Source organism: Trachypithecus francoisi, unplaced genomic scaffold, assembly GCF_009764315.1.
Source record: "Trachypithecus francoisi isolate TF-2019V2 unplaced genomic scaffold, Tfra_2.0 Lachesis_group7, whole genome shotgun sequence".
Classification (NCBI taxonomy): Eukaryota; Metazoa; Chordata; class Mammalia; order Primates; family Cercopithecidae; genus Trachypithecus; species Trachypithecus francoisi.
This window is the reverse complement of record NW_022681472.1, coordinates 71,546,395-71,561,496: the sequence shown is the minus strand read 5'-3', so window position 1 is coordinate 71,561,496 and position 15,102 is coordinate 71,546,395. Positions and strand designations below refer to the sequence as shown.

Here is a 15,102-nt window from a genome sequence, read left to right as displayed (position 1 = left end):
GTTTCAGCAGTATTCACAGTATCTTCACTAAGAGTAGAATCCATCTCAAGAAACCACTTTCTTTGCTCATCCATAAGAATTAACTCCTCATTTGTTAAAAGTTTTATTCCAAGATTGCATCAATTCAGTTACACCTTCAGGCTCCACTTCTTTTTTTTTTTTTTTTTTTTTTGAGACGGAGTCTCGCTCTGTCGCCCAGGCTGGAGTGCAGTGGCCGGATCTCAGCTCACTGCAAGCTCCGCCTCCCGGGTTTAGGCCATTCTCCTGCCTCAGCCTCCCGAGTAGCTGGGACTACAGGCGCCCGCCACCTCGCCCGGCTAGTTTTTTGTATTTTTTAGTAGAGACGGGGTTTCACTGTGTTAGCCAGGATGGTCTCGATCTCCTGACCTCGTGATCCGCCCGTCTCGGCCTCCCAAAGTGCTGGGATTACAGGCTTGAGCCACCGCGTCCGGCCCAGGCTCCACTTCTAAGTCTAGTTCTCTTGCTTTTTTCACCATATCTGCAGTTACTGCCTCCACTGAAGCCTTGAACCCCTCAAAGTCATGCATCAGGGTTAGAATTAATTTCTTCCAAACTTTCTGTCTATTCCACTGAAACTTGCTCCGTATGAGCAATAAGGTAGTTTTGTTTTCTTATTCATGTTCACTAGAGTAGTATTTTTAATTTCCTTCAAGAACTTTTCCTTTGCATTCACAACTTGGCTGTTTGGTGCAGGAGGCCTAGCTTTTAGCCTAAATCAGCTTTAGACATGCCTTCTTCACCAAGCTTAGTTATTTCTAGCTTTTGATTTAAAGTGAGATACGTGTGACTCTTCGTTTTACTTGACCAAATGATAGCCATTGTAGGGCTATTAATTGGCCTTATTTCAATTTGTTGTGTCTCAAGGAAAAGGGAGGCCCAAGAAGAGGGAGAAACATTGCAGGGGGCAGGGTGAGCAGGAGGGCAGGAGCAGTCAGAACACACAGAACATTTCTTAAGTTTGCCATATTATTTGGGCATCCTTTGTGGCACCCAAAATAATTAAAATAGTAGCATCAAAGATCACTGGGCCGGGTGTGGTGGCTCACACCTGTGATCCCAGTGCTTTGGGAGGCTAAGGTGGGAGAATAGCTTGAGGCCAGGAGTTTGAGACTAGCCTGGGCAGTATAGTGAGATCCCGCCCCCCCATCTCTACTAAAAAATAAGCAAAAAAATTTAAAAGATCATTAATGAAGATCACCATAACAGATATAATAATGAAAAGTTTTTAAATAGCATGAGAATTACCAAATATGACACAGAGACATGAAGTAAGCTTGTGCTGTTGGAAAATGGCACCAATAGACTTGCTCGAGGCAGTGTTACCACAAACCTTTGGTTTGTTAAGAACTCAGCATCTGCGAAATTCAGTAAAAAAAAGTGCAGTAAAACAAGGTATGCCTATATGATATCCAGTCAGCATTCAACTGTCCCCAATTGACATGTTGGCTTCTTTTTTTTTTCCTCTTTCCAGTTTGAGTTGAGGCTAAACAAAGTCTACAAACTGCTTCTGGTTGATACAGCTTATGGGTCTCCTAAGAATCTATTACAGCTTTGCCTCCCTCGTATTTTTTTCCTTGCCGTCTATTTTTTTGTACAGACTTGGTCAGTTGTTTTGAGGTATTAATGTTCTGGATATGGCTGATAGTGTTTAGATTGGTGTTTAGCATTGTACACTTTTTATTTTTTAGTATTTTTAAACTATATGAGAGATTATTCTTTATTAGAGGAAGAAACTGAGTCTCAGGGAAGTCAGGGAACTTTAGAGTTTACACCGCCTGTAAGTTGCAGAGTCCTAATGAAGACCCATGCCTATCTAGCCCATCATTTCTAATTTTTTCCTCTATACTTGGTTTAGTGACTTCTGCATATTACGTTGTATTTGCTGATTTTTGATGCTTTTCAAATTTAAATACAAGTTAATTTCCAAATCACTTGCATTCTTGGATTACACTGGAATGTATGAAGGTATTAAATATTAAGGCTTCTAAAACTTGGTGGGTTGTGTGTGTGTGTGTGTGTGTATATATAGATATATATATTTTTTAATTTTTCTTATAGAGAGAATTGGGATTTTTTTTTCTTATAAATACAGTGAGACTTGAGACTAAAATGTATTTGACCTTCTTTTAAAGTGACATCGACGTGGCCCAGCAGTTCAGCTTGAATCAGAGTAGAGTGGAAGAGATAACCATGAGAGAAGAAGTTGGGAACATCAGCATTTTACAAGAAAATGATTTTGGTAAAAGAGAAACAAATTACTGGCCATTAGTTCATAATGTTATATTGTGCCACTAATAGCAATTTCAGAAGAAAATCAGACTATATTCACATTGACAGAAAGACTTAAAATTTCATGTAATGCATTTTCATCAAGAAAAGAATTTGGCTTTCTTACCAGTATATTAAGCATTAGTTTCATATTTAGAGCTAATTGTTTACCTATTCCTCTCCCTATATACAATCATAGAACCTATATGTTGATTTCTGCGAGGAGTCCCAATATTGAAGTAGTGATCATGTTTAAACCAACCATTTTGGAACGGTTAGTTTCCCTATTATACTTGCTATTCAAAAACAGGTATTCAAAACTAGTAGCAAGTCATATTCTTTTTTAAAAGACGGGGTCTGTGCTGTGTTATCCAGGCTGGAGTGCAGTCTTCACAGGCAGGATTATAGTACACTACAGCCTCGAACTCTTGGATTCAAGTGATCCTCCCACCTCAGCCTCAAGTAGCTGGGACTACAGGCACATGCCACTGTACCCAGAACCAGATTATTTTCTTGATGAAACACATTATAACAAAGTTTAAGCTGTGACTGTTAATGTAACTTCACATATGTACATATTTAGAGTTTAACATATTTTAGGATCATTTAAATCTAGATCTAAGGTTGAGTTTGTTAGTCATGCCCAAGTATTGTAGCTGTGTGTAATTGAGTCATTTTAAAAAATTCAGATGCTAAGATTTAAAGTTTAAACTAGATATTTTAACATTTGAAGATAAGACTTCAGTAAGCAAATATGACATAATTATAATAAATCATTAGCTGTTTTCTTTTATCACAGTGCTATTTCTAATCTTTCTAAACTAATGACAAAATTTGTTTAGGTGATTTTGGAATGGATGATCGTGAGATAATGAGAGAAGGCAGTGCTTTTGAGGATGACGACATGTTAGTAAGCACTACTACTTCTAACCTCCTATTAGAGTCTGAGCAGAGCACCAGCAATCTGAATGAGAAAATTAACCATTTAGAATATGAAGACCAATATAAGGATGATAATTTTGGAGAAGGAAATGATGGTGGAATATTAGGTATGTGAGAAAATGATGGTTACTCGAACATAAGCAGAATTTCTTTATTGTAAAGTTTTGGAAGCAGTTGCTAATTCTGAGTCTTGAACAGCTTTTAGATATGTATGAGTGAATTGTGATCAGTTGGTTCAGTAAGACATTTTGGTAAAATTAGCCTCTTAAAATATAACAAAACTTAAATATGCTTATCAGAATGCTAAATTTTATTAGTACTTAAAACTGTTCTGTTTGTGTTTGATAGCTGTGTTAAGTAAATATTTTTTAAAATAGATAAATGAACTAGAAAATACAAATGAAGAATGAGAATTTTTTTATATACTAAGTGTTTTATACTTTTATAAACTACCTGGAGGAGAAACAGATAAAAATTGAATATATGTTTAAATTTTATCCCTTTTAACGTAATTTTGTTTTTCCATTGATTGGCTCTTGTGGTTTTGGCATTTCTTCTAGAAATTATAACTAACTTAACATTCCTTATTTCAGATGACAAACTTATTAGTAATAATGATGGCGGTATCTTTGATGACCCCCCTGCCCTCTCTGAGGCAGGGGTGATGTTGCCAGAGCAACCTGCACATGACGATATGGATGAGGATGATAATGTATCAAGTAAGCGTTTCATGTTTAGTGATTCTAGGGATGATTGTATGGCATCCAAAAAGATACTTACCATAGAAGATGACAAACTAGAAGTTGTAGTTTTTGATGAATAACAAATATCTTTAAGTACAGTGCTTATGATTGATTATTGGTTCTGATTCTGTGTTTAATCTTGCGCCCCTCCCCATTTTTTGGCCAATTGAGTTACAAGTCTGGTGGGGCTTTCCCATTAACTAGAAAAATATTTTTTTTAGTAATAATAGGATTTCTTTCTATTTCATGAAGAGATTTTTCTCCCACCATTTGTAGGATATAACATACCAAAGCTTTTTGTGACTGTATTTTTTTTTTTTTTTTAAACAGTGGGTGGGCCTGATAGTCCTGATTCAGTGGATCCCGTTGAACCAATGCCAACTATGACTGATCAAACAACACTTGTTCCAAATGAGGAAGAAGCATTTGCATTGGAACCTATTGATATAACTGGTGAGCATATGAACCCTTAGATTTATACAGCATACAACATAAGGTCTTACTTCTGGTTTTTGCCTGTCTTCTGATCTGCTACTGTTGTTTTAGATAACTAGGCTTCTTGCTTTTTTCTGGTTTTTTGCCTGTCTACTGATCTGCTACTGTTGCTTTCGTTAACTAGGCTTCTTGCTTTTATGTCACAGTCATCTGTCATAGTCTTTCTTCTATCCAATTATAATTTTGAGTATTTTGTAGAATGTCTGTGCAAGTTGCTGTGAAATATAAAAGTATAGAACAAGCTTTCTGATAATGCGTATCTTAGTCTCCTGGGGTTCCCAAAATGTTAGCAGCTCACATGTGTAACAACTAGAAAACATTGGAAAGCATTTTTCAATAAATTACAATTCTAAATGCTGTACAGTTGGGCTACAAGCTGGAAAAAAACTAAAAGTATTCTTTAAAAAAAAAAAAAAAATGGAGGCTGGTGTGGTGGCTCCCACTTGTAATTCAGTACTTTGGGATGCCCAACCAGGAAAACCATGTGAGGCCAGGAGTTTGAGACCAGCCTGGGCAGTAAATATAGTAAGACCTGTCTCTTCAAAAAGAAATTTTTTTTTTTTTTTTAATTTTATGTGCTCTTAGAATTTGCCTTTTTCCACACGTTCTGAAAAAAATCTTTTTAAATTTAAAAACTAGAAACGTCAAAAATTCTAGAATAAGTAATCTTTTTATTATAGTTTTTTTAAGTAACATTGCAAGACAAATTATTTAATTTGAGGAGGGCTGCTTCTAAATGACAGACAATTTGAGATAATGGGGATATAAAACTTAGTTTCTAGATGGTTTATGAGGACAGTAGGATAGAATACTTGAAATCGATTACAGTGTAATTTAGACATAGTTTTTACCTTTAAGTAGAACAAGATTACCCTTTTGGGTTTCCCATTGATGAGGGAAATGGACAATTAAGTAAAATATATACTTCATTAGATAGATTAGAGAAGAGACTCTCACTGTGTGTAACATCTTTTTGTGTATATATATATATATATATATATTTTTTTTTTTTTTTTTTTTAAGTGTTGATCCAAAAACCTTTGGGGTATGTCTGACAGGGTGAAATTTTGAGGATTTTATTTAACCCCATGAGCTTTTCTGCATTTTAAAAAAGTGAGACAATACCACCTACTTGTAAGTTTTAAGGACTAGAAATGACTCTTTTAAAATGTCTAGGATGGAGTTACAGGTCTATCTGACTGGGCTTGGGCTTGTTTCATTCTATCAAGCAGCTTCCACAACTGCCGTATATGAATTATAACTTTCTAATAAAAATAATAGTATTTGCAATCATTAAAGAAAACTCAGTCTGTGAGTTTGAGTGATGGGCCCTGTTTCAAATGAGAAAATGAGCCCAACTCTGAAGGGTATGATTGTTCATTGTTTGCGGTATAACACTACATAGGCAAAAATGTATTGGACCTTACATAATTTTACTTATTTTGTGCTAAAAGTCTATACTTATTCAGCAAGTTTTTGTTGGATGCCTATTGTGTTCCAGCCTCTATTCTAAATGATGGTTGGAAAACATCAGTTAAAACATTCTATACTCATGAAGTTTAACTTTTCTGCTAGAGTCTGTGTGTAGAAAAGCAGGGGAATATAGTCAGTCCAGATCTTGTAACTGTGTGTTCCATGCTGGCCTCTCAGGAAAATGATCTTATTTTTTATTATCATTCCAGTTAAAGAAACAAAAGCCAAGAGGAAGAGGAAGCTCATTGTTGACAGTGTCAAAGAGTTGGATAGCAAGACAATTAGAGCACAACTTAGTGATTATTCTGATATTGTTACTACTTTGGATCTGGCACCGCCCACCAAGAAATTGATGATGTGGAAAGAGACAGGAGGAGTAGAAAAATTGTTTTCTTTACCTGCTCAGCCTTTGTGGAATAACAGACTACTGAAGGTAATACAGTTTGCAGAATTTTTACTTCATATACATTCTGAGTATCTAAAAAAAAAAGATTCTAAAACCTTTGAATCATTTTTGATCAAGTATTTTGCAACCGTATGTCACGTTTTCTTTTTTCTGCCTTAAATCACAGTGTACTGGGCATAACTTCATTTGAAATATATGGATAAGTGATACCTGCATTTCTAAAAGATGTAAAATGAATTTTCCTTATTTTAAAAAGCCACTGACATGTTTAATAATACTTCTCTCTGTAATAAACTATTAGTTATATCGTCTTAGTGTGTTTTACGTCTGAATTCTTGAAATGTTTTCTGAATAAAACATGAGTGGTTCTGCTTTTTCCATGGTAAAGAATTCTGGCTTCAGGAAGTATTTTGGTTTTTTTGTTTGTTTTTCCATTTATAGGCTCTTTTCTGCTTACATTCCACAATATTCCAAAATAAGATTCATAGGTATCTGGTGAATGAAGCAGTGCTGTTAGGCTACTATTCTGTCTGAAGTTGAGATATGCACAGAACCTATTGATTTTACTGTGTATTTAGAGTATAGTAATATATTCTAAATCTAAAGTATCCGAGAGCAACAAAGTTGTGCTCTTTATTGTAAGCACTGTCATATAATTATTTTTAAGAAGGTCGTTAAACTGTTTATTCTTTGACTCAGTAATTTCATTATTAGAAATTTTTCCTAAGGAAGTAATTCAAAGTATGGAAAAGCTACCTCTGTTAATATTGATTACATTCTTGTTCACAGTTTTAAAAAGAGAGAAGCCTGACATTTTAAGAGTAGAGGAATGGTTCAAAATGAAATATGTAACCATTAAAAGTAGTTTAAATGAGACTGGGAGCAGTGGCTCACGCCTGTAATCCCAGCACTTTGGGAGGCTGAGGCAAGTAGATCACTTCAGGTCAGGAGTTAGAGACCAGCCTGGCCAACATGGTGAAATCCCGTCTGTACTAAAAGTATAAAAATTAGCCATGTGTGGTGGTACACTGTAATCCCATCTACACAGGAGGCTGAGGCACAAGAATCACTTGAACCCGGGGGGCAGAGGTTGCAATGAGCTGAGATTGTGCCACTGCACTTCAGCCTGGGCAACAGAGTGAGACTCTGACTCAAAAAATAAAAATAAAAAATAGTTTAAATGATAGCTAATAAGGTTACCATGTAAGTGAAGAAAACACAATTTAAAGCTGTTTGGTATGAGACCAGTTAGGATGAGTTTTAGTTGATGAATATAAAAATAAACTGCAGGCAGATAAATGGAAAATCCCTTAAGGTTGTGAGATAATGGATACACTTTTTTTAGTTTATCTAAAATGTCTGCAGTTATAATTTGAAAACTCATTTAAAATCCTTTTCAGATGGAATAAAATGTGAATATGATAAAAGCTATGCTAAATTATACACTTAGAATATACTTTTGGAAGATATAAATCAGTGATGACTTTAGATTTATTTTATCATTGAAATTTTTCTTTTTTTTTCCTATAGCTCTTTACACGCTGTCTTACACCGCTTGTACCAGAAGACCTTAGGAAAAGGAGGAAAGGAGGAGAGGCAGATAATTTGGATGAATTCCTCAAAGAATTTGAAAATCCAGAGGTTCCTAGAGAGGACCAGCAACAGCAGCATCAGCAGCGTGATGTTATCGGTTTGTTCTGTTGGAATAGTTCCTTGATGAAATTCACATGAGTATTTGGCTTAAAATTTACCTTTATAGTGTCAGACTGAAAGAAATGAGGAATCAAAGATATACTCAAATGTTTGGGCAGGGAAATGCATTGGACCTGATTGCCTTATTTAAGTATGAAGCTTCCTGTCTTTCCAGAGGTTTAAGGTTCAGAACTGGCCGGGGAGATAGTCTGCTAAAGAATTGTCCTACATTGTACTGGGGGTAGGACTTCTCCTTTTAAGATCCCCTTTATGTATATTGCTAAAAAATTGGCTAAACCTTTATGGAACTAAAATTTTATCTGGCCTTCTTCATTAAAGAAAACATTACATATGTCTTAGTGTACTAGTTTAAAAAATAAATGGTTCTATAATGTTCAAAACTGTATGACCTATGTTTTGTCTTCATATGACCAATTGCAGATGAGCCCATTATAGAAGAGCCAAGCCGCCTCCAGGAGTCAGTGATGGAGGCCAGCAGAACAAACATAGACGAGTCAGCTATGCCTCCACCACCGCCTCAGGGAGTTAAGCGAAAAGCTGGACAAATTGACCCAGAGCCTGTGATACCTGTAAGTAAGCAGATCTATCATTAAGTCATTTGAAGGTATTCATACAGTCAGTAGCAAGTGGTATTTAGGGAGGCCTTGTAAAGTATCTTGGTTTTGACAGAAAATGGTAAGGAATGAGTCCCGAGGAAGAAGAACAACAGGATATAGACAGTCCACTCCTAATGGGAGAATATGTTCTGGGAGTCTCTGCAGTCTTTCTGACTCTTTTTGAATAGTACTGCTTTAGAGTGCTCCAGAGTGAGCGTCCTTGACTCTGAAGTTGGTTCTGATTTATTATTTGGCAAACATTCCTGCATACCTTCAGTACTAGGCAGTTTTAGGTCATCTTATTAAGTAATCAGAATAAACTTGTCAAATACCTGAGAAAATGTAAAGCATTATCTGTCTGCTTCATTCAAACTTTGACTACCATTAAGTTCAGCTAGGATAGGAAAGCTAAGCAATTATGAACGAGGAAATAGTAGCGTTTGGTTTAGGGCTTTCCAATCTTAAGTCTATAGAATAAATGAATTTGAGCAAAGGGAGGCTTTTTGATAACTTCAGGCTTCTTGTTCAGCCTCCATCAAGAATACTCTGCCAATTTTAAGAACTAGTTTTCTGTGCCCTCTGGTGGTAACAGTTGTCAATAAGAGCATTTTTCTGTATGAGCTCAGGACTAGGAACACAGTAATGAGTAGGTGACTTTCATAACCACCCTCCTTCTGGTAATTCTTTGGTTTCTTAAAGACTTTGGTTTTAATGTTCTTAACTCTTTATATTAAGCCTGAGAGAAAATAAATATAGGAAGTGGACCCAGAAAAGCAATGTCCTCACTCCTATTATTTGCTGCCGTGAGACATTCAAGACTCTCAGAGTGAAAGCTTATCATTTTTAAGTTACAATATAATAACCTTACAGAAGCTTTAGTAGTTAAAAAGCATTTGACTCCTAAAAAGTAAGTATGAAAATGAAACGTGGTTTAAGGTAACGGTCAGTTTCTTTTGTAAGCTACTTCAATGTAGTTTTATAAAAAATCCAAAAAATATATACTATAATAAATTGTTGCTTGTGGGGAAGTATGGAGATATAATCTCAGTATTTTCGACTAGAAAACTTCAGCCACTGTGTATTTGCGTATTTAAAATAAGGTACTTTAAAAACATACATCTTAAATTGTCTTATTTGTATTGCTTTAAGCCTCAGCAGGTAGAGCAGATGGAAATACCACCTGTAGAGCTTCCCCCAGAAGAACCTCCAAATATCTGTCAGCTAATACCAGAGTTAGAACTTCTGCCAGAAAAAGAGAAGGAGAAAGAGAAGGAAAAAGAAGATGATGAAGAGGAAGAGGTAAACTAATTAATAATTTTCATTCCAGATGTAGCAAAAACCTCCAACCGGCTTTTTTGTTTTTCATATTGGGGCTAACTTAATTGATGTTGAGCATCAGAGTTATATTAAAAAAAGAATATAAGCAAAATTTTACCAAATTCGTAGTGGTATCGATCATCGTTAGAAACATCAAATTTTATGCTGTGCTGTAACTCATTGGCTCACTTGTGGGCTTCTGAAGGACATGGAATTGCCCTTACGCTGATTTCTTGCCTGACTTCTAGACTGCTTGTAGCTGCTCTTACTATCTTGTGATCAGTGGTCGATTCTTAACTGCTGTTATCTACTTCTGCTATAACCTCTTCTGTATCTGTGGTGGCCTGGAAATAAGATAAGCATACATTTTGCACTTGTCTGCGTTTTGTTTTTTGTTTTTCCTTTAGTTGGACCCCAGGGTAAAGCATAACTTTGCTAAAAACCTAGACTGAGTGAAGGCTTGAATGACTTTCTTTTTACAAAGTAAGAGGTGTTTTAGGAATCAATTTCTTTTTCCTGGGGCGTGTTTATGCTGTTGAAGGTCCTCCTTCTTCTCCTTCTCCTTCTCCTTCTCCTCCTCCTCCTCCCTTCCTCCCTTCCTCCCTCCCTCCTCCTCCCTCCTCCCTTCTTCCCTCCCTCTTCCATTCCTTCCTTCCTTCCTCTCTCCCTCCTCCCTTCCTCCCTTCCTTCCCCTTCCCTTTCTTCCTCCCTGCCTTTCTCCCTTCCTTCCTCCCTCCCTCCCTCCCTCCCTTTCTCCCTTCCTTCCTTCCTCCCTCCCTCCCTCCCTCCCCCCTTCCCCCTTCCTTCCTTCCTTCCTTCCTCCCTCCCTCCCTTCCTCCCTCCCTCCCTCCCTCCCTCCCTCCTCCTCCTCCTCCTCCTCCTCCTTTCTTCTTCTTCCTTATTTCTGGATCGTTGAGGTTGTTAAGACTTAGAATTTATTCTTCTGTTTGATATTCTGTCAGATATGTTACTTAAACCTTTTAATTTAAAATAAGGTGTCCTTTAGGTAGCATTGAAACTGTTTAAATTTCTTCAGGACCAAAAAAGGTTATGGATTGGATAAATTTTCATTAACATCTGTTCTTAATTCTAATAATAGTTCATATCTTTAATATGAATACCTTATTTTACAACCAAAATTAGCTTCAGAGCTATTCCTATGTGTGAGGGTATGCCATTATCTCAGACTTAGTTGTGAATAAGTATTAAAATACTGTGGTTTCTGTATATAGTTTCAGCATAGCCTGGGAACATCACAGCTGCTACCTTGTACCCACCTTGGACTTCAGAAGTCATTTAGGCAGCACGTGGCTGAGAACTATGTTGCTCAAGTGAAATATATAATAAGGGTTATAGCCCATTCATTTTAAAACGCTATATAGACCAATAATAAATCCTCAACTTAGCTAGTCTGCAGGCTCTTTGGTACTGCTCCACAATGAGATTAGGGGTCTGCCAGAACGTAAGTCATCTGGAAAATCATGTTGCAATATTTGTGTATGTATATTTAGTTGAAATAGACATTATATTTAGTGGTACAGTTGATTTTTATCCTTAAGTTCTTGAAGAGGGGCCAGTAACCAAAAGCTCCGTGATCAGCAGCGTCCACAGACCACATAGTGTGTGTAGACAGCATCCTTATAGTGCAGTATAGAAGCATACTTATAGCCAAATGTTTGCTTGCATATAAACAGAGGACTTTGCCTTGTAATTTAAGAAAAACTCTTCAGTTTATACTCTAGATGCTAAGTGATTGCTCAGCAGCATTAAGTACAGTTTTCTGTTCAAAATACACAATCTCAAGGTAATTGAGGAGCTTTTAGGAGATGTAGAAGTACTTCATTTTGCATTGGACTTGTTTTGTCAGCTTTTTGGGGGTCATTTTCATTCAGGATGAAGATGCATCAGGGGGTGATCAAGATCAGGAAGAAAGAAGATGGAACAAAAGGACTCAGCAGATGCTTCATGGTCTTCAGGTATTGCTGCTGTTGTCTTAGAGGAAAATGCTTTATCAAAGGGTTTTAGCATTGTTCCCCGGAAAAAAAAAAGTTACATGCTGGAAACAGAAAGCATGCTTTTGTGAAACTTTTCCCAAAACTACATTATTTTTAAATGTTTTAATTAAATACATAAACTGTTGGGCCAAGAGTAAAGCCTGAAAAGCAGAACCATAGTGACATATTACACAACTCCTTTGTATGCCTGCACCTTCTTGTTTTTCGTTGAGTAAATTTAATGTGATGGATCATTACATTTATTGGGTCATTGTGTAACATCAGATGTCACTTTTTCTTGTGCTTTAATGTCCTAGACACAGACAAGATACCTTGAACATCTGCAGAATGCCAAGCAAGTTGCTCAAGGTTTCTTAAAACAGGACAGTTGACATTTAATTTTTTTTTTTACTTTAAAAACTGTAAGTGCTAGATTTTACTATTATATTACATTAGCTGTCTAAATAAATTGATTATTTTAATAATACATGTCAGAACAATTTTGCTGGTTTCTTGGACTTTCTTATTTAGATTATAGATGTACCATAACATACTTTGGCCTTTTACCCTCTTGATTAACATGAGAATCATATACTGTTTTAAAAAGTGCAATCTTTGTCCTGAGCAGAATATATAGTTTGTTTTTTCCGGTAACCAAAATTAGCATCTGTGTTAGTCTGTTTTGTGTTGCTCTAAAGGAATACCTGAGTCTGGGTAATTTATAAAGAAATGGAGTTTATTTGGCTCACAGTTCTGCAGACTGTACAAGAAGCAAAGCACCAGCATCTGCTTCTGGTGAGGCCTCAGAAAGCTTATAGTCATGGTGGAAGGCAGAGGGGGAGCAGGTGTGTCACATGGCGAGAGAGATGGCTAGGCTCTTTTAAACAACCAGCTCTCTTGTTAACTAATGAGCAAAAATTCACTGATTGCTGCGGGGAACCATTCATAAGGGATCCACCACCACCCCCATCCCCACCCCCACCCCCACCCCCACCCTGTGACACAAACACCTCACTAGGCTCCATCTCTAACGCTGGGGAATCACATTTCAGCATGAGATTTGGAGGGGACAGATATTCAAACTGTGTCAGCATCCTCACTGAATTACTACTTTATTTTACAGGTTACTTTAAGTTATCCTTTTTTGGTTTTATTTCAGCGTGCTCTTGCTAAAACTGGAGCTGAATCTATCAGTTTGCTTGAGTTATGTCGAAACACGAACAGAAAACAAGCTGCCGCAAAGTTCTACAGCTTCTTGGTTCTTAAAAAGCAGCAAGCTATTGAGCTGACACAGGAAGAACCGTACAGTGACATCGTTGCAACACCTGGACCAAGGTTCCATATTATATGAGGAGCTAGAAACATTATAGCTAGTGTTTGATTCACTAGTGCTTACGAATTGCCCCCATGTGTAGGGGACGCAGAACCCTTTGAGAAAAACTTAGATTTTTGTCTGTACAAAGTCTTTGCCTTTTTCTTTCTTCATTTTTTTCCAGTACATTAAATTTGTCAATTTCATCTTTGAGGGAAACTGATTAGATGGGTTGTGTTTGTGTTCTGATGGAGAAAACTGCACCCCAAGGACTCAGAAGATGATTTTAACAGTTCAGAACAGATGTGTGCAATATTGGTGCATGTAATAATGTTCAGCGGCAGTCAAAAGTCATGATTTTTATCTTAGGTCTTCATTACTGCATTGAAAAGGACAACCTGTCTGGGAAAATGCCTGACAGTTTAATTTAAAACTATGGTGTGAGTCTTTGACAAGAAAAAAATCAACAACGCCTTTCCATCAGTAACACTGGCAATCTTCCTGTTAACCACTCTCCTTAGGGATGGTATCTGAAACAACAAAGGTCGCCCTCTTGAGATTCGTTTTAAGTGTAATTCCCTAATGAGCAGAGGTGTACGTGAAATTGTGTTGTGACTGATAACCTTCAGCTACAAAAAGATAGGACTGACTCGGTTTAAGTGTTCTATTTTGTAAATCATTCCATTTGAGTCTTTCTGATGAACTTGGCTATCCTGAAATCTGTTACTTTAGTGAGGCTCCAAAATGAGCAAAGCTAGGCCTGATTAGAGTAGAGTGACTATTAAAAAACATAACTTTCTAGGAGCTATAAATCAAAGTTTTTAAAAGATGTTTGGATATATTTGAGTATTCAGATCATGAAAACAGAAATTGCCCTGCCTACTACAAGGACAGACTGATGGGAAATTATGCACCTGGTCAACTTAGCTTTTAAGCAGACATTGCTGTAAAAACTAATGGCTTCTCTGGTATTTATTATAAGTTTTAGTACTGATCTCCTTTTCCAGTGTTGCACACTCCTGTGTTTGGAACTTTAATAGCATTGCAACGAAATCTTATATCCAGTTTCCTGTAATTTAATTGAAGAAAAATACATCCAAATAAAGACTTTATTATTAACAGACCAGATAGCATCAGAAATCATGTGACTATTATGATTATCAGAATATGTCTTAACTTTTTAGGGCAAAGTTAACACTGAAAGTTACAGCTTAAGTGTTGGAACTTTTGTGGCAAAAACATCACTTTTGAAACTCAGACTTCAGTGTATACCCAATAATTTAAAATTATGTGAAATGTTTTAAATTTGTGAACTCGTAATTACTGTTTTAATGATTCAGTTTCTTGAGAGTGGTAATTGTATAAAATTGCTTTTGCAGCTTTATATTCAATATGACGTGCCTGTAAACCAAGGAGTTTTTCCCCGTTTGTAAAAAGACATTGTAGATAATTGAATGTTTGATTTTAGAAAGGTCATTAGTTTCTTGTTACACATTTTGTTAGTCTGATTTTTGTTGCTTATCGGGTTTAATATTGTTCTTGAAAATAGTTGATGCTATGTTATGTATAACTTTTCTAATAAAAGTTGTGTTATAAGCTGTACTTTCTTGAGTATTTGTTATTCAGTTGGTGGTGGTCCCCAAGGGAAAGTTGGCTGAGAAAGTTACTATAGCCCAACACCTCATTTATTTGCTTTATCTAGAATAGTTGTCCGTATAAACCAAATGAATTTTTCAAAAGAGGTCTTAGACTACAAATGGAAGACAGACTAGCTTGTCTCCAACCTTCTTTGTTAACAGAACTATGTGATCTGAAATTTTAA

At 36.4% G+C, this 15,102-nt stretch overlaps 1 protein-coding gene across 3 annotated transcripts in view; it reads left to right on the top strand.

Annotated features, from left to right (window-relative positions):
- RAD21 (RAD21 cohesin complex component) overlaps window positions 1-14,882 on the top strand; it is a 29,430-nt gene extending 14,548 nt beyond the window's left edge. For all 3 annotated transcript variants that reach the window (XM_033203561.1, XM_033203562.1, XM_033203563.1), the window contains exons 5-14: window positions 2,154-2,260; window positions 3,132-3,338; window positions 3,825-3,950; window positions 4,305-4,427; window positions 6,152-6,375; window positions 7,879-8,038; window positions 8,482-8,630; window positions 9,807-9,956; window positions 11,867-11,950; window positions 13,128-14,882. In XM_033203561.1, coding sequence (XP_033059452.1) covers window positions 2,154-2,260; window positions 3,132-3,338; window positions 3,825-3,950; window positions 4,305-4,427; window positions 6,152-6,375; window positions 7,879-8,038; window positions 8,482-8,630; window positions 9,807-9,956; window positions 11,867-11,950; window positions 13,128-13,319 — 1,522 coding nt within the window. In that variant the 3' untranslated portion in view covers window positions 13,320-14,882. The remainder of the gene's footprint in view (window positions 1-2,153; window positions 2,261-3,131; window positions 3,339-3,824; window positions 3,951-4,304; window positions 4,428-6,151; window positions 6,376-7,878; window positions 8,039-8,481; window positions 8,631-9,806; window positions 9,957-11,866; window positions 11,951-13,127) is intronic.
- Window positions 14,883-15,102: the final 220 nt, after the last annotated feature.